The following is a 19917-nucleotide window of genomic DNA, read 5'->3' as shown; positions in this document are numbered from 1 at the left end:
ATAGCAAATATAATCAATAAAAACTATAATTCTTTAAAATTTTTAACACGCATCAAGATCTTGTGAATAAAATGCTTGAAGATAACCGAACTAGAATAAACCAGTAAAAATAATTTTCCCACTAGGTTAATTCAATTATGGAGATTAAAAAAGTAATGTAAATCCTGATTTACATAGCAAGTCAATCTGCAAAGTCTTGCTTCCAAATAATTATCACAATGTAGAAAAGCGATCTAAATTTCAAGAAGTGAGGGCACAACATTTATATAACATTATTTCCATGTATGTATTTAAGAAAATAAATAGAATTACAACATTCAATCTGCTTAAAAATATTTACAACATACTTATTTAAAAGAATATTAAACAGTGCTCCAATAACAGGAGAAAATGCTGTTTGTATTAATAAATTATTCTGTTAAGAGCCAGTAATTACATTTTGAATCACCTTTTATTAAATCACATCAAAACTTAAGGGTAATATTCAGTGACCAAGATGTTATTAGATTAAACATCTTTCAGAAATACAAATGTTAAAACTAATTATTATATCATCACACCAAGCTCTTTATTTTTTTATATGAATGATTCATAAAGGAAGATTAAATGTCAGCTGATATTTACTTGGTAAAATCCAGTAATTAGTAGGTCATAGTTCAATACAATAACATTAGTTACAACTTTTACATTACATGATAATACATAAACTTCATTAGTACACCTGTTCAGTATCACAGATTAATTAGCAATTAAAATACTTACAAAACATATCTGACCAAATCCTACATTATTAACATCTACAAATTTATTTTCAATATATACAGACTTTATAAGGTTTGAAGAGGAAGTTATGTTAAGGATGACAATCAATTCTATACTGTACTTTTAATGAGAGATATGAAAAAAAGAGTTATAATATACAATAATTACATGCATTAAATACTATTAATGAATTGATAATGAGCTGCTATTTCCATGCCACCTCTGTTTGAATGACAAAATGGTATTTGATCAATAAATAATAAATAAGCAAAATGTTTATGATAAAACAAAATCATCTCAGGTGGAAGAAATTATCACAATTTTCAAAATATGATTCCTCGGTAGAACACTCAATTTTGGGACATGAACATAAATTGAAATTAAGGTAATGGTAACAAATTGGAAGACAGAAATTTGTGGAATATAATATAGTTAGCAATTTTTTCTATCCAGTTTGTAATTTTAGTTAGTACTTATTTTATAAAATTATTTAAGCCAACAGATTCCAACCTTTTTGGACCACATGAACAACTTAATCCATAGTTTTAAAAACCATAAATTTGACTTTATAGTAACAATATAACACATTTGTAAAATAATATAAAGAAAATTTGCATATCCAGAGAACATCTAAATAATATGATATACAAAAACCTATTTAGTTGAACAAAATTATTAAAGCTTATTAAATAATCACTTGAGTAAGAATTTCCTAAAACATCTGAAGTACAGACTTTCCTGTGGGTAATTTCATTGAAAACTTCTGAATATAAATCTATTCATCCAAAAACATTCTGAAAAATTCACTATTAAAAAATCTAATCGCCTAAAAAGTAATTAATTACAGTTCATTTCTTTACTTAAAAATATAACACCAAATATGGCCAAATTATTTTATTACAAAGCAAATTTTAAAACTGACTTCTTCAGTGATCACAAACTCTCTTATTAAACCACTGTAAATAACAAAATAAAGAAGAAGTTGATAAATGTAAAAGTTCTCTTATTTTAAAACTTAACTATAACATCTAAATTACATTAATACAGAATTTCCAGAGATAAACATAATTGAACACTTCAAGTAATTTCATGTTTTCGTTTTCTAAATCCTTTTCCTCGAACTCTAAATTGACTAGTCTGAGCTTCAGAGGCTGGCTTTACATTGTTATGAAGGGCATTGTAAAGTAGTTCTCCATTCAATGAGCTTCCAAGTATTTCAATTAACTCTTCCTATTAAAAAAAAAATACATAGATAAAGCCCACTAAGACCTCCTCACTTCACTCAAGCCCACTTTCAAAAGTAAAATAGTATAAAATATATTCGGAATTTTAACAAAGACTGTGGTGAAGAGGTTATAATAAGAATAGTATAGAGAACATGTCTAGTTATATTTGAAATTTATTACAGTACAATTTTATTGAAAGAAAATTTTTTTAAAAAGATTAGAAATAGATTTTAAGTTATGTCAGAACTGTTTGGAATACTTTAACTAATAATATTCTGGAGGAATATTACAGTCAAATCATTTAAGTGATGATTTTCCATCATTTCTTAATCAGCTAGTCTTGTTATTGGTGAGGGAAGAACAAGTCCTACAAGTGTACCTTTATTTACAAGATTAAATTAATCTTCCTTTCTAGTTGGTTAATTGCATTTTCTTCAGATCTTTTTTGTATTAAACTAGCTATAGCTAAAAAGTTTATAAATTGATGGGTAAGATTTCTTAGTCCGATACTTATGTTAAGGTAACCATTTGGGAATTTTTTTTCATGAACGAGCTTTCAATTTTTCGCTTTCCAACCGCTAATTGGTAAGGAAAAGTACTGTAATCAGGACAAATTTTTAGTGAGTCTGTATTTCAAAACTTCCAAAATAAAAAAATCACAATAGCAACGTATTTATAGTCATTGGTCTGTCCATGCAACAATTTTCTCTTGAACAAGTAAACTAATTTTTTGTTTTGTAGGCTGGCAGCCCCTGACAACTATATAACAAATCGAGTGCCATATACGCAATAGCAGAAAAACATGTTTTGCTATACAACACAAAGTGGATGAAATTAGAGGTATGTGATCTAAAAACCAAATTGATAGAAAAAAAAAAACACGGCCTTATAGTCTTGGAGAAGAGTCAGGTTTTGCAGACAGGTGAATTTTTTTATTTGATTTTCGTATCCAAAAAATATCTTGAAACATAAAATCTCAAATTTTGAGAAGGTGAAATTTGTTTTCTTGGTTAATTATAAAGGAATTAATAAATTGATTACTAAACAAATAAAAAACATTATTGATACAAAAAAATTCTTAGTAAATAAAAATATAGCTCGGTAACATTATTTATCTTCAGCTTAATTGAATATTGTTACTCATATCAAAATTACTTAATAATTTAGATTTTCAAAAAATACTCACTTTTGTCAGAGTTATTAGATGATCAAGTGACTTTCCTTTGTTTAATAAGGAATTCAAGTTTTTTGTATTTACACCAGGAAGTTTGCTAACTAAGTCCTGTGACAGAAAAAAAAAAGGATATAATAAAACTGATCAGAAAATAGTTGAATGTGTTCAAATTGTATCAGTTCCAATCTAATTTTTATTTTTAATTATTTAAATTTAAAACAAATTCAAAAATAAAATAAAAACTTACCAGTTGCACATTATCTTTGAAGAGACAAAGCCTATCAAATTGGGTAATTACATAATGGTACTTTGTGTTAAGGTGTATAGCTTGTGAAAGTGAAACTGGCCTGTAGGCTACTTCACAGAAGGCCCTTGACAAACCATATGCAGATATTTGTGCATTCTTAGGAAATGGGAGAGGTTGAGGAGGGATCGACTGTGCTAGCAGGATTAGCTCTGAGCACTGATAGGAAACCAACAGTGACATTGGATTAACATTGAACACTGATGAAGGCAGAGGGAAATAGGATAATATTTCGGATGGAGGGATGAGCCTTTGGGTCCGAAGTACATTAAGGTAACCTTAGTTGGAGAGATGAACTTCAGCTTCAGACTAAGGTTAGGTTAAGAAGATTAGGGTAACTTTAGTTGGAGAGATGAAGTTCTGAACAAAGATTAAGGTAGGAGAATTAAGACAACTTAAGTTGTAGAGATGAAGGTCTGAACTAAGGTTAGGATAAGAGAATTATCCTAGTTAAAGGGATGAGCCTCCTGACTAAGATCATAGGTAAGAAGGAAGGAGATGAAGATGAAGATCTAGAATGTAGGTAGACATAAAACACAACTCATATAATACAAAAAAAAACAAACAGCAGTTTACAACCAACATAAAAGGCTTACATTACAAGCCTAGATTTCTCCCGAGACTGGGTAAGGCCAGCTTTATTGCTTATTTAAAGTGCTAGTGCATTTAACTGTAACTAAGAAATGGTCATATCTAATATTTTAAAGGTAGTTCTGTGTGTAGTGTGTAGTAACACACAATCTACTATCCGGTAGTCCGAATAGAGCTACTACCATATTTTTTTAAGTAGCAACTCATTTAGTCTCATAAGGAATGAATGATGTTCCAGGTATTTGAACTATTTGAACATTTTATTTATTTATAGATTTATTTATTTATTATTGTTAGACAGAATTAATACCTGAATTCCTACATTGAATTTCTCTAATCTTTCATCCTCAAGAGATGTTTCTTCCTGACCTATTGCTGCTGCAATAAAAGCTATTGGCTCTTCTCGTCCATCCTGAAAGGTAATTATTTCTACATAAATCTTAGTAGCTCAACATGTATAATACATAGAACACAATAACCGGATCAGTTGTGATTAAAAAGCAGGGACAGAAAACGCCAGTGAGTGAATAAAATGAAATACATAAAGCTTCCACAATGAGTGATTATGAATTTACTTAACACACCAGCTGATAATAGCCAGAAAATATAGTTCCCAAAATGTGAGAAATCAACTTCGAGAAGCTGGATATTGGAAGATAGTAGTTCATGGGCATGCTAACAAACCATCTTTATGACCGTCTGTTTTCTGTTCCAGTGTTTTATTTCAACTGATTTTATTTAAATTTTTCATTATGCATTGGATCCAAAAAAAATCCTGACATTCTACCGATATATTGGTTACTCAATACTAGTTCAAAAAGTTGATAATTTCATATTTTGGTTAGAACTTGATTTTGTTGATTTACAATCCAGTTTTGTAACATTTTTTTTTCAATACTGTACTCAACATTGTTTAACTCACTCTGCGTTTATGTTTGATTAATGGATTATATATAAGGTGAAAACAATGAATTTATAACAAACTACCAATTTATTATGTCAAATGTTAATGTACAAATTTTTTTGTGCACAATTAATTTACAAATTGGGTTCAGTTTTCTAATATTCTTCACATGGAGCTCGAAACACTAAGTGTATAAATTATTTTACGGACCAAAGATAAATGGACTTTGAAAACATTAATATTACAGTCCACAACCTTAAACTAAATAGAAGGCTGAATCTTTATTAAAGATATCACAAACTAACTAGAAGGCTAACTAACTAGACTAAACAAACTAACTAGACAGCCTCTTTCTCACTTTTGTAGATTCCGAAGCATTAACATCTCTTATCCTTAGCATCCCTATAATGATGGTGAGACCCTTCGATTTCCCAACTGAGTTCAAGGTATAAACATCTCTTATTAACTCATTGCGGTGGAGACCTAATCTTACCTGCTCATGTTGAGAAGCAGACAGACCTTCATGACGATTTTGGCAGCTTACAGCAGACAGAAGAAAACCATACCATTTCTTTCGTAAATTACATAATTAGCATATTTAACATTTTTCTACCTAATTTTCTTACCACAATTTTTCAACATAACATTTTTACTTTAATAATATAAATAAAACAATACCTTTAACTCATGAAATAATTGAGCAGAAGCAAATGGACTCTGACTCCATACAATGCGTAATCTTGGAAAATGTAGAGTTAATAACTGAAGTTTGCTAGTGATGTCATTAGATGAAATGTCACTACTTAGATAATAACGACCCTAAATATAGAGATACAAAATTAGAACAACACTATATTGAGACAATAAAACTAATTTTACCTCACTATAGTTACCTGTAACATGAAAGGTTTATTTTCATCAAATTCTATTAGTAAAACTGGTTTTGTGTAATATCTGGTCATTGCTTGAGCCTGAGTATACAATCTGCCAGAATTCAAGGATCCAATAAGATCACTGATACTCTTCCTTTCAACACATATATCAGGCGACAGAATATAATCCCCTATCTATAATGAAACAAAAATAAAGTATTTTTATTTATTTATAAAATATTATTTTTTTAAGTGCTTGTTTCAAAGACTAGATTTATGACAACTTAATAACTGATTACTCCTGATAACTTTTTTGACAAAATGAATAAATCAATTAAAGTGTTAACTTACAAAATTGGAGTAAAATATACCTGGAGAGTGACAGGCTCAATGTCTATTCCTCTTTTGTGGATGACAGAAGGAAGCTCACTTCTAAATTCCCTCATATCGACTATAATTCTGCTATTTGTAGGTGTTTCCTCAGCACCTCCTTGGCGAGTACTCACTTTCACAGCTGGTCTGTCTCGAAGATCTTTACCTGATCTAAGGTCTTCTAAAACCAATATCTAAAAAAGAATAGAAATGTGGAAGAAAATAAAAATAATAATTCAATACACATATCTATTTTTAAATGTCATCTTTTACAACCTAAATCCATGGTTTCTATCTTTACAAGCCACACTAATTTAATAAAAATAAGAATAATCAAAAGATAATTACAGATTTTTCTTTGATAAGTTTTTCAAAAGCTTGCTTTTCACGCCTGAGAGATGTTAAATATGCTTGTTCCTCAACCGAACCTCCATAGATCATAAAATAAACCTTCATTGATTTATTAGAAAATGCACTCTGATATATCTGTAAAATATAATCTATTAAAACATGTAGTAAATAAATATTACAAACTAAAAGTTAATGAAAACTGGGTAATTTATGATAATTATACACAGAAAAACAATTTATTGGAAAGAAAATCAAAATAAAGAAACAAATAATATGGTTGAAGGAAATACTTTTAGCTTAAACATTTTGACATAGGAGACACTTGGTCGTAAAACATGGTAACTGAAAAAACGAAAACTTTCAGTGTTAAAATGCTTATTACTTATAATTTCTCACTACTTATCATAATTTAACAATACAAATTTCTTAAAAATTTTATGCAATCAGTCCAAAAGAAACCTAGTGAAGTCTAAAACTTCAACTCACTAAAAATATCATATAGCATGTTTTACGAAAGTGTTAGGAATTTCAAACTACTGTCAATAAAAAACAATTGGGGAGGGGGAGAGGTGGACATCTCGGCTCTGTCCAGTTAATAATAATTTTTATATTACAAAATAGATTAAAACATTCATATTTAAGAATAAAAAAGGAATAAATAAAAACCTCTATTTGTCGGATAGCTGAAATATCCACATCATACATAATTATATTGGAAGGATTAAGACGCTGCAGAATCTTTGGGAGGGATAAGCCATCACCATCCTTCTTGAATTGCTGAATAACAATAGCAGTATCTTTTAATTTATCTGGTTCCTAAAACATATATTATAAATGATCATTTTTAAAGAGCAAAGTACATTAAATGCATTCATAATTAACAATAAAATTGTAAAGCTTATTTTTTTAAAGATACAAAATAAAAATTAACTTAAAAAAATAATACAATGAAGAATGGAGTAAGTTTTTTTATTAGTTACCAATACTTATCTGCACATCTAGTCTGTTATAACTTGTGTAACTAACTGCGTAACCTCACTGTTTTAAGTAAAACAATTTATGACCCATACACACAATCTTTGCAGTAAGGAAGATTTTGGTCCCTGACTAATTAATGGAAATTGTCCTCACTGAGAAGTTTGGAAATTCGGTTTCCCTCAGGGATTTGGTCATTAGTGTGGAGCAGTTCATGCAGATGTACCCAGCAGTCTCCAAAACACCAGAGTTGGGCAAAAAGTAATTACAATTTAAACTTCTTGATGAACCACTGTAATTGCAATAATGGTCCAAAATTACAATTACTAGTTGAACCAAAGTAATTGCAATTATGTTTTTGGCCAACACCACAGCTGGTTGTAAAAACAAAATAGGAGGTCAAGAGGCAGGAATTGGCAATGGTGCATTTTTAAAATCGTATGGTCATGGGAGACAAAGTGGTTAATAACATGTTTGAAACCCTGATTTATTCCTTCAATAAAGCCCAGTAATCATTTGCTTAAAGATTAATGAATCCAGGAAGGATCATGTATATGAATCAGGCTTGTTAAGCACGGAGTGGGGATGGATTATTTTCGTTATTGTGGCATAACTGCCATCCCCACTCCTCCCAATACAAACCGTCACTCTGTCTTTGACTGCCGTCAAAACAGGTATGCATTCTGTCTCATCGTTTGATTTGTATTTTTTTTCTTCTTTTTTCATCTCTTTATTTGTACTTTCTTTAATATTTCTTCTCTTATCTATCTGTTACTATTACCCTTTTCATTTACTATTTACAACCTTTAATTTTTCTTATTATATCTTACTTTTCATTTTATACCCCTGTTATTTTCCACTTATGTTTTTTATTTTTTCCTTTTTGTAACTATAGTGTTTGTATCTTTTTTAGTCCTGATGAAGCCCTGCAACATGGGGTGAAACGTTGGCTCAATAAAATAGTATAATTATTTACTATTTGAGTTTTTTTTTACCGCACCCGGACCATATTCCATTCATCTATACACACGCTCAATCAATAATCTTCCAGTATATTATATTTTCTTTCAAACTTTATTTTTAATAGAAAGAAATCTCAACCTGAATGCAATATTCTTTACTGAGAATCAGATACCGTATTGTATTATTACCAAAGAAAAAAAAAATTACATTTCTTTGAAAAGAGTAAATAAAAAAAGTACAACCATTAGATCTACTAATGTTTATCATTGCCTACATCTCTGAGAGTCATTGGTTGAATATAATTTAGTTTAATTAAAATATATAAATAGAAACTTAGAATAGAACCATTATGAAATTATTACAAGTTTAGTGTTATCTTTTGAATTAACTAACTTCAGAACATTCACTGAATGTAGTATTTCCGTTTGATTCATCCTTCTTTTGAGTCAATACAATCGATTCAATTTCAGTGTCCTCTTCTTCTTTTCCTTTCATTTCCCCAAGAGATTCAGATCCAAACAATTTGTAGTACCAATAATTAAGCATTTCCTTAGCACCCATGATCAATACCTGGAAAACATAAACATGATAAGAGTGGATATGAGGCATTTATTCTTTTGGATTCATAAACATAAAAACACATAGGTATTGGGCAATAATATAACTGGTCAAAATATACATTGTATAGCTTTTTTTTTATTACAAAGAGCTGCAATGCTAATGACATAGGTTAAGTAAAAATTTCATAACTTTGGAAATTGTAATTGTAATGACTTTTCACAAAAACTATTTGTGATATTAATACTTATATATCTATTAAAAGATTCACTTATTATCAGCTCAAACTTGGACTTCATAAATATTTTGAATAAATAAAGTAAAATTAAAAAAACAAGATATAGACCAAAGCTGCTCTGGCAACCAAAGTGTTTATTTATAAAAAACAATCCTCATAGAGTAAACTAATAGTATCTGGAATAAAATTTATGCTATTTTAACTGGCAATATATTTACTTTAGCAGAAAACAACAGACAAATTAAGTACATGAGTTTAAGTAAAAATTGTTATCATAACACGACTTATTTGCTAAAATGCTTAGATTCGTATTATTTAGTAGGTAACAACTACTGCATGGTTGGAATTTTTAAACTTCATCTGTTGCTTTGAGCATCTCTGTTGTCTCAGGCTCTTTTCTTTTCCAAACTTCTCTTTCCTAAGTATTCCTCGATAGTTCACCTAATCTGTCTTCCTATCAGAGTTCTATTTGCTGTATTTTGGCCTCAGTAGTATGTGAGCTACTCCTCATCGAATCAGGGAGTGGTCAATTTAGCTGATAGCGATTTCATCGAGGTCCATGTACCTATATGAATATGTTTATGGAGAAAAATCATGTATATGATGATAAGATGTTTGGAAGTTATTAATCTTAAGCCACAACTGCTAATATTTTCATGGAGGCTGTCAACTTATTGTATGTCATAATTAGGTCGACATCATATCATGATTAGGATAGAAGTCAAGAGACATCTGTTTTGAAGGACTCGTCGACTTCTGGTATTTCATTATACACAAGGACACCCAGGAGGCTGTAGTAGTAAACTTTCCATTCAACAAGTAAGAAAAAGATTCAAGGGCTGATTGGTTTAGAACTTATAAATAGTTGATGGAAAGTTCTTCTAACAATGAATCCAGTTCCAAATGCATTCCTTTCATTGCAGCTGTAGTATATTGCGTGTTGCTCCTTCTGGAGAATCAATTGTCCAGCCAGTCCATCTAATCTCCTAAATGGCAGGAATGTCTAATTTGTAAATCTATTCTAGGAGCACACTTAGCACTCCTGGGATATAATATTAATAGGACTAACAATATCGAAATAAATTTATTTTACCTGGTATATTAGATGAAAAAAACAAATATTATTAACATTAATAAAACTAAAAAAAAAAAAAAAATCATTATTATGCTTCTTTAAAGAAAAAATAAAACAAATTATTTAGTTATAATATAAATTATGAAAGAATATAATTATTTATAAAAAATGACAAACCTCCTTAAGTTGATTTACTGTATATTTAGATTCAACAAGAATTAAAATTGTAGGTGGAGCTTCAGCAGAATTGGATTCACCTTGGATTTCTTCTAGAATCTCAGTCAATGTTTCCCATTTGGGATTTGGCTCAGGATTTAGATCTATGAACATTTAAAGAATAATTTTATTATTTTTTTTGTATCATGATTTTGTAAAAGCAGTTCAAAGAGTAAACATGTTCAACAACTGGATTAATCTAATCACTCATATCTCTTTAACCACAAACAATTTTCACAGCAGGCTTTTTATGAGATTCTATATTTTTTATTAGTAAATTTCATCCTTCCCCTTATTTTTGCCAGTGAGAGTCAGATGCATGTCAAAACAGACATTCTGTAAACCAACCATAGGAGGGCCATGAGAAACCTTGGGGGGGGGGGAGGAGGTCGAGGCAGAGTACAGTAACACATATTCCAGTGAAGATTTATTGTAAGAACTATTTTATTAATTAATCAAGAAAGATGGGCTAAACTCAAATGGTACAAACAGCACGAACATTTCACCCTATTTAAAATCAATATACACAAACTAGAAATATTGAAAACAGTGTTTGTATCATAAAAATATTGTGAAAACACAGTTTTGAAACATACATTGAAATTTTGATGTTGGTGTTTAATAAATAGTTTTGTACTATTTGAGTTCTTTTTTAACTGCATCTAGACCATATTCTTTGATTAATTACATATCGTTAATTAATCACAATCTTCCAACTTTTTACAAATTACCTTTTCAGATTATAGGGTACTAGCTGAAAGGTTTTAAAAGGTAAATGTACAGTACAAATAATTCATGCATGATAAAATGGAGAAATTTGGTCAAAGAGTACTATCATACTGAATATCTTACTGGAGATGAGCTAGGGAAAATGAAGCTAAAAGAACAAATGATATTGACCATGAAAAATGCCCAAAAGTAGATGAGATAGCAGAAGTTTAAATTGGTAAGATATGGTGTAAAAAATAAATCTCTCATTTCCCTATATAATGCATTTTTTGTTTCTATGTTTAGTAACAAGGCCAAATGAACCAATAACCTAAATGACATTTAATATCAATAACACTAGCACTATTTACCTATTTAACTTACCTTTCCCTTCAAAGGACACTGTTAAAATCCAAATCTACAAGGTCAGATAAAACATAATATTCCTGTCACACACAGTCTGTTAAAATGATTTTTTTCTTATTTAGACCAACAACTTAACATGCCTATTTCAGCCACCTTGATCCTATTACTATATTTGATTTGTTTAATGTAGTTTATATTTTATTATATATACTGTGTCGACTTTCTTTGCCCCCTCCATGAAAACAAATTCCAATATTTCATCTGTGTAAAAGACATTTTACCCAGCAGTACTTTCCATAGAAATATTAATATTAAAAAATAACCTAATTGTTTCATTAGAAACAACATATTTGTAGGTAAAATAACTTGTTAGTCAACAAATTAGGATAGTCACATGAGTGCCCAGGTGCCAGACCAGTTCTAGGAGGAGGTTATCCTTGTTATGGTTCCCATAAAACTTGTGCTAGTGTAATAAAAAATATGTATGGCTGGAAATCAAACAAATCTTACATAATTCAAATTGCTCTATACTTACTTTGTTTTGAATCAAAAAGACGATTTTTAGCGGAAATAAATAGGGTTTCTGCAGCATCTAATATCATCCAACCTGAACTTTTCATGACATATTCACGAGTTCGAAGAGATGTGAGGAGTGAATGAAATCTTACTGCATCAGATTGAGTAAGAGTTCTGAAAATATAATTCAATTTTAAAATTATAATTGTGTAAATTAAATTGACAAATTTAAATAATTACATTAAAACGCTGTATTTAATGTTATAGTTGATTAAATAAAAAAGGCATACAGTTTAATTTGTTTTAAATATGATAATTTCTTAAGAGTTAAGTTATTACAAATGACAAATAGAAAATTATTTTAATTACATTGGAAATATTTGCAAAAATAAGTGAGCACCATATCTGAAGGTCACACGATAAATGGAAAGGAATAAGAATGAAAGAGACTAAGAGCGAAAGCCAACGATCATGAAGAGTCAGCAAAATAGATTTTGAACCAGTACTACAATGACTAATTATGTTAATAATATTAATGATTGAACAAAAATTATTACATCAAGGACAATTATACTATTAATTTACAATTCATTGGAAAGATTTATAATTATTTCAGATAAACAACCTTACTATTTTAAGGTTGATCTTAAATATAATATCCTGTTTTTTTTTAAACAAATTTCATAACACATATCCTTATGCTCAAAAGTTGAGAATATTATACATAAAATTATTTTAAAAATTGACATGAAAATGAACATTGGTTCATTAACTTTTTTTGCCAGATCAAATATTTAAAATATGACTCCAAATTACAAACTAGCAACCTAAAAAAAAAAAAGGCAAATAGTGAAATTTACATTTGATTTCTGAAATTCTGGCTAACTATTGAACAATTGTTTGATGATCTTTAACGCTGTACTAGTTAGTTCAGTAAAAATGGATTGTGTTGAGTCTGAATCAATCACACAATTATTTCTTGAAAACCATAAAATATAGTCTTTAAATTAAGAATCATAATAAGATTGTGACTCTATGTTTTTAAAATTTTCAAGACACTTTTTAAATATGATTAAATAAAAAAGAAAAACTTTTTATACATCAATACAATAGTAAAAGAGCCTACATTTTTTAAATAAACAAATAAGAATTGAATCCCATCAAACAATCAGACTAAGAAAACAAATATAAACAATTAAGTATAGCATTAATAAACACAAACAGTAACGACTGATGCCAAAAAATTGATTTGTATTACGGATTAAGATATAAAATATACAACTTACACTACAATAGAACGAAGGGTCTTCAGGTCAGCAATAAGTTGCTTTGTTTTGGCACTCAGGCGGTTCCAAACAGGATCCAATTGCAATTGAAGGAGCTTGTGAAAACTTTTGGATAGAGCGTTTTCAACAGTTATTTCTTCTGTTTCTAGCTGTAATTACCATAATATAGAACTAACGAGTTATAATATTAATTCTTAACCATAATAAAGGAAGAGGAATCTTTTTTTCTTAGGTCAAAAATATACAATGGAACAGAAATATTAGTAATTATTTCAATAAATTCTATCAGATTTTTAATATGCACAACCAATGCGGAGGGAAGAGTAACATTTTTTAAATGAAATTGATTTATAATTTCAAACTTATAAGACAAAACTTGATAAATATGTATAGACTATACTTGAAACTTATCTTTTCAAGTAATGTCAGATTTAAATAATCCAATCCATTGTACCTACAATAATTGCTTTCCCACCAGTGGCGAGGTAGGGCTTAAAGAAAAAAAGTAATTACTTTATTTTAAATTATGATTTATTTGAGCATGCTAACTCAAAAACCCTGAAGGACAAAACCATGTCAGAGTTCAATTTCTCATAAGATTCTGTTATCATAATTGATGCTTCATCATCATGACAACCATTTTATTCTCCTCGGTTGGTCCATGAAATTGAAGTATTCTTATAAGAAATTGGATTTTAAAACAGTATTATTCAATAAATTTATTTTTGATGTACAATACCATTTACGGGCATATCATAAAAAAATTGTTTCTTGTGATTTACGCCTTCAGCATATGTTGGATCAAAAAGTAGCCAATGTGAATTTGTCTTAAAATCTGATTTATTACCAGAATTGGTAAATAAAAATATTCCATTCTACAGGAAATTCCAGAGTTAGGTGTGCTTAAGAATAAGCTAAGAAAATTAACATTATTCTCAAAAGATACAACATATGCTAGCAAAAATCAATTCAAAATTATAGAGGTTAATGAGAATGAACATGAGTCTAATATACGGGGATACTCTATACAAAATAAAATCAAACCTAACTTTAATATAACAACATGTAAATTTAATATAACAACTGAACAGGACATTGTTATTCAACTTGTGAATAATTTAAAGATATTCATTAATATTTTATGAATAGAAAGTAAAGTAGATATATTCAAAAATCAAAATACAGTGATAATCAGTCAAATGATAATCATAAATAAGTTTGTGTCGGCATCCTAAATGAATCAGCAATATAAAGAAAGATATTCTATTTAACACTAATAAAAAAATTAATAATGGAGAATAAATAAAATCTTACCATAGGATTGATTCTTTTTATTTCTTTGATGCAGAATAACACTAAATCAAGTGCTGCAGTTTGTATAGTTTCCATTAGTGAACTTAATTTGACATGTAATTCAACAACACAGGGCTGTAAACAATACAGTAAAGGATAATAAAAATGTTTGCTTTCACACCCATAACAATAAATAATCTGGTATACAGATGTTTGGAAAATATCGATATTTAAAATATATGTATTGATATTTATATCTGATAAAAAAGAGCTTTATTCTTATTTAACCAGATTACCTTAGAGCTTAGAAATAAATAATGCCACATTATTTTTGTATCCTCATGATCCTTCCCCATTTCTCTGACTGTTTCATTAATCACTTAATCTATTTTTTTAAACACCCCTATATCCCTTAATGGCTATATTCTATTCAATTGGGCATGTTTCATAAAAGTTAATCAATTGCCTTGTCTCATTTGTATAAATAATCCTTGCTTTTCTAGTTGTTAGTTCTATCTCCTCATTTTTAAAAAACTTTCGCATGAAAAGCAAAATTTTAAGAGAAAAAAATGAAATTTAAGATTAACAAACAACAATAGAATTCAGTACTACTTCTCAAGTGCAACCAAAGGTCTCAACAATCCCATGTTGTATTCAATCCTGAAGATAACTGATGTTTAACAAATTCCGCAGATCCAAATATAGAAATAATTTGCTCAATTTCACTAATTTTTGATGAGTTTAACTTGGAAAATTGCATTGAAACACTTAAATATTTAATATTTACACCATTTTTATACCCCAGTTAATAGGTTGAAGAGTAATTAATTATATTCGAGGTGTATAATGGCAACTAGGTTATAATTTAAATAAATATAAATAACAAAGTCTTAGACAATAATATTAGAACAGGTTAAAATATTAAAGGCTTAGTCATCCATATTTCCAATGGACGGATCCAGCAATTTTCTTTAGAGGGGTGGGAAAAAAAAATTATAAGTTTCTATAGTTGGTTTTGCTTCCTATTGTTTAGCAGCTGAAGCTAATAACAGTAGAAATCTTACCATTTGATGTGGAATATAAAAGATGGTGATCAATATCTTTAAAAAGAAAAAACTGCTAATAAACTTGACAAAAATTTGTAGTGTCAAGTGGGATTTGAACCAGAACATTGGAGGTTTTATTCAAGCTACAATATATCACTTCTTTTGTTCAGTATAAAAATATAAAGTATATAGTATTTACTTATGATTGTTAAAATTATTGTTAAATTGTTAAAGCACTGGATCTGTGAATGTTATCTACTAGTGAATTTCAATCTGCTGAAATTAAATAGTTGAGGGTTTGACAACCATATCAAAAGCAATCTAAAGAGACCTTACCCGGTTATTTTGAATGGAGACTTGACTAATGGGGCAGAACTTTATTCAGAGAAAATAAGAACAAATGAAATGAAAAGAAAACTAATTTATATTCTTAATAGGTTACAAACGTAGAATAAGTTGTTCCGATATTACACTGAACCGTTAAGTTACAATGAATGATGATTCACATAATTTAAAATGTATGTTATAAAATTCTAAATTGGACCATAGAAAACACACGACCAACTGATAATAAACAAAAATAAATTATAATAGGTTTATTATTAACTAGTATCTGGTACTGGAAACCTTAGGGATTCGATGTAGCTTGTGATTGCTAGGGCTACAAAACAGCTGATTTATGTGGGAGAATGAGGTATTATCTGAAATTTAAAACTTTAAACACAAAACTCAATCAATAAAAACAAATATCACCAAAAAAATCAACATAAACTTGGCACGGAGAATTTGTAATCAGAATCAACCAGAGTTTATAGGGCAGAAAATATACAACAAATACAGTGCCAGAAAAGGTTTCACAGTGTTTTATATGGCAGGTAAAAATTTCTATAACTCTGTTAGTAGAGCATGCCTGCTTGATCATGTACTTATAAGTCTCTGGCAGCTCCTATGCCAGGCCAGAGGATGGGCATGGGGAGCTCTAGCTAGTGAATATGTAGGCCTAAAAATAGAATACATTGTTTCCTGAAAAAAATATTAAGTAAATAAGAAAATTAAGTAAAATGATACATACAGATCTATTTTGAAGACTATTTGAAACAACAGCATGGAATCTAGGCCAGACATGCAAATTAGTTGTAAACAAGGTCCTCATAATCCTCTCTAGTTTCATCAAACCTGTTGTGAATGTTTGAGGTGATCGTGAAAATGCATTAACAAAACCAGTCTAAAATAATCAAAACAAATGAAATATGTTATCAATCATTAATTTGCAGAACTTGTTTAAGGAAGAGTTAAAATAATTCATTAATTATCAAATATTAATTTTCAGAACTTGTTACAGGACAAGCAAAAATAATTTCTACTTAATGACTTTGAGAAGTCATTGTATTTATACTGATATATAGATTCAATATATTATTCAGGGATTGAATTTAGGAATTAATTTTTTGGGCAAATCAATATATATCAGTTTTTCTTTTATTTAAAAATAGAAAAAGTCCATGATTTAAAAAAAATAATAAGCATTATTCTAGAAAATAATTGCTAATTTATGAGTGCCTGAAATAGAAGTCGAACATCATTACTGATTACTTATTTTTTACTGCAACAGTAATGATCAGTTTTTCAACAATATTTTATAGGTTATAAATAACTTATTTATGAGCAATATTTTTTTTTTTTTGCTTAAAATAAAACTCTAAATAATCTATCTTACTTAAAATTTGATTTAAAAAACTATAAAAGATCACCCATATAAACACTTTTTAATAAGGGTAGACATTCACTAATCTGATAAAATAGAAACCATGGTGATTCAAACTTGGGGATTGAACATAAAAGAATATAATATACGAAGCTTGAAGAATGAACCCAGACTCTTCACTTGGTATTATTAAAATTGATAATTCAAGCATGATTAAAACTGCACTTGATTTCTTCAATATTGGACTATACAAATAGATAAGAAGAATTTAGAAGAATTTTAATCAACGATCATTTTTTTTTAAGAAATTGAATTCTTATGGGGGTCTCAATCTACAATAATCATTAAATTATTTATAAATAATAAAACTTAAATATTTAAATTTTATGAAAATTGAGATAACTTACATGATTCTGTTGTCGAAAAAGTCTTAATGCAAATGCATCTTGACAAGATTCTAAAATGCGATGGGCTCTCATTACAATAAATCCAGTAATCATAGGAATGGGCACTCTTTCTTTTAAAAGATCCACAACTAAAATACGGGATGAAATAAAAAGGAGACCACCATCTAAATATAACTTTTCCCTGAAAACAAAAGTTATGTGTACAGGTAATAAATCTGTTATGCACATCAAGTCAAAATAAAAGCATCTAAGCTGAAACATCTTTGGAAAGTATCTCTATGCAATAACAATTAGAATCCATTATAGCCTTGGAGAAAGGAGTATAATAGAGGGTAAAATCTGGCAGAGAAGTATAGTAAGAAAACGAGCCAATCACTGGCTGCCTTCTGTTTCAGCTTGGATTACAATGGTGGACATGCCTATTAATTAACCTCTACATAAATCTTCCTTTCATGGGTGTGGTTTTTACGGCTTCACTTATTTTGGCTTTTAGGAATAGAGCTATGGCATCCCCCTGATTACAGCCTGCCAGCTGGTGTTTACAGTGCTTGCTTTATTCTTTAGATCAGTTTTGTTTTTGTTCCAAATTATGATTCCTGAGTAATAATAGTTAATTATTTTGTTCATAGATATATTGCATGTGCAACTAATTAATTGTTCAATGGCTTTGTAAACTATTGCTTTGTTTATTTTATCTCTCTTTATGTTTTATTTTCTTTTGATAAAGGTAAATTTATAATTTATTAGTTAGCACACTTCAGTATGTAATTAGTTATAAATTAGCCATTGTTTATTTAGTTATTCATTTTTTTTCTCATAGCTCTGGTGCTTTATGTTAATGATTTTTTTTACTTTCTTTCGTTTCAAACTTTGTATATTTTAGTGGAAGATTGCTGATTGACGGTATGTAACAATAAATGGAATATGGTCCGGGTGTGGTCAAATAAAACTCAAATAGTAAATGGGTGTACTATTTTTAGATGTTGTATGAAAATAGTACATAATATTACTATTTGAGTTTTAATTGACCGCACCCGGACCATATTCCATTTATTTTTTGTATATTTTAATTTTAAATTTAACATATTTATTATTTCTTTATAAAGGTGTCTTATTTATTCAATAGAACCATTTCAATAACCCTTACAAATTATTTAACATTATGTTATTACGAAATCTCAGAGTCAATGCAAATACCACCAAAAATCTTTGCTTACCAACACTGAATCCTATTAAAGGTTAAATTGGACAAAAATCAAACCTCCGAATCCATATCTCAGTCAACCTATTACATTGGTTCAATATCAATTACATTTAATTGTTAATACTTTACAAGCCCATTTAAGTCACCACAATATTATTACTTCAATTATATTTACTGAATGTAGTCCAAGCCATTCCATATTGTTAAGCCATCAAAATTCATGACTAATATCATCTTTACTTAGGTCAAAATTTTACCAATACTTTATTTGTAAAATACTTAATTTTTGAAAACATTATGGTATAGTTCTTCCCTTAACATTAACGGGCATATTTTGAATCTCTAAAAACTGTAGGAAGTACTTTAGTCTTGTTAAGAAGAATAAATGTTGGATATTTAAAATATTTTAAAAAATGCTTTGCTTATAATGCCAAATAACATGATAATGACTGGATCATAAAATCTTAAGTATACTTAAACAATTTACCTTTCTGAATTAGATACTTCAGCAGATATAACTTTTGGCAGCGGAGTTACTTCCATTTTCTGTAATTCTGAAATAAAAAACTGCTCTTCATCAGAGGTAGCTCCAAGGACAAACACAAGGTTGCCAGGATCAGAATATACTTTGATCAGATTTAAAATAACTGCCTCTATGCTCAAACCTCTAAAAAAAACAATTAATAAAATAAAAAATATAAATACAAAATTACTCCAAATAGACTTTAACAATTTTATTTACTATTAGTAAAGTAAAATTCTGTCAGTAATAGTATAATAGTTCTGGGACGTTTTATGAAGAAAA

General features: G+C 28.8%; 1 protein-coding gene across 2 annotated transcripts in view; it reads right to left on the bottom strand.

The window, feature by feature from the left end:
* Positions 1–870: 870 nt before the first annotated feature.
* mei-9 (DNA repair endonuclease XPF mei-9) overlaps positions 871–19917 on the bottom strand; it is a 32661-nt gene continuing 13614 nt past the window's right edge. For both annotated transcript variants that reach the window (XM_067050320.1, XM_014434728.3), the window contains 16 exons: positions 19600–19779; positions 17909–18089; positions 16869–17021; positions 14772–14885; positions 13458–13606; positions 12191–12345; positions 10543–10685; positions 8888–9064; positions 7223–7372; positions 6554–6691; positions 6205–6399; positions 5855–6028; positions 5640–5780; positions 4368–4469; positions 3175–3270; positions 871–1992 (listed from right to left, as the gene is read on the bottom strand). In XM_067050320.1, coding sequence (XP_066906421.1) covers positions 1840–1992; positions 3175–3270; positions 4368–4469; positions 5640–5780; positions 5855–6028; positions 6205–6399; positions 6554–6691; positions 7223–7372; positions 8888–9064; positions 10543–10685; positions 12191–12345; positions 13458–13606; positions 14772–14885; positions 16869–17021; positions 17909–18089; positions 19600–19779 — 2401 coding nt within the window. In that variant the 3' untranslated portion in view covers positions 871–1839. The remainder of the gene's footprint in view (positions 1993–3174; positions 3271–4367; positions 4470–5639; positions 5781–5854; positions 6029–6204; positions 6400–6553; positions 6692–7222; positions 7373–8887; positions 9065–10542; positions 10686–12190; positions 12346–13457; positions 13607–14771; positions 14886–16868; positions 17022–17908; positions 18090–19599; positions 19780–19917) is intronic.

The sequence above is a fragment of the Halyomorpha halys genome, unplaced genomic scaffold (genome assembly GCF_000696795.3).
Source record: "Halyomorpha halys isolate HHAL.00 unplaced genomic scaffold, Hhal_1.1 Scaffold1421.1, whole genome shotgun sequence".
NCBI classification, from domain to species: Eukaryota; Metazoa; Arthropoda; class Insecta; order Hemiptera; family Pentatomidae; genus Halyomorpha; species Halyomorpha halys.
Note: the sequence above shows the minus strand (reverse complement) of the source record. Positions and strands in the feature narration are given on the sequence as shown.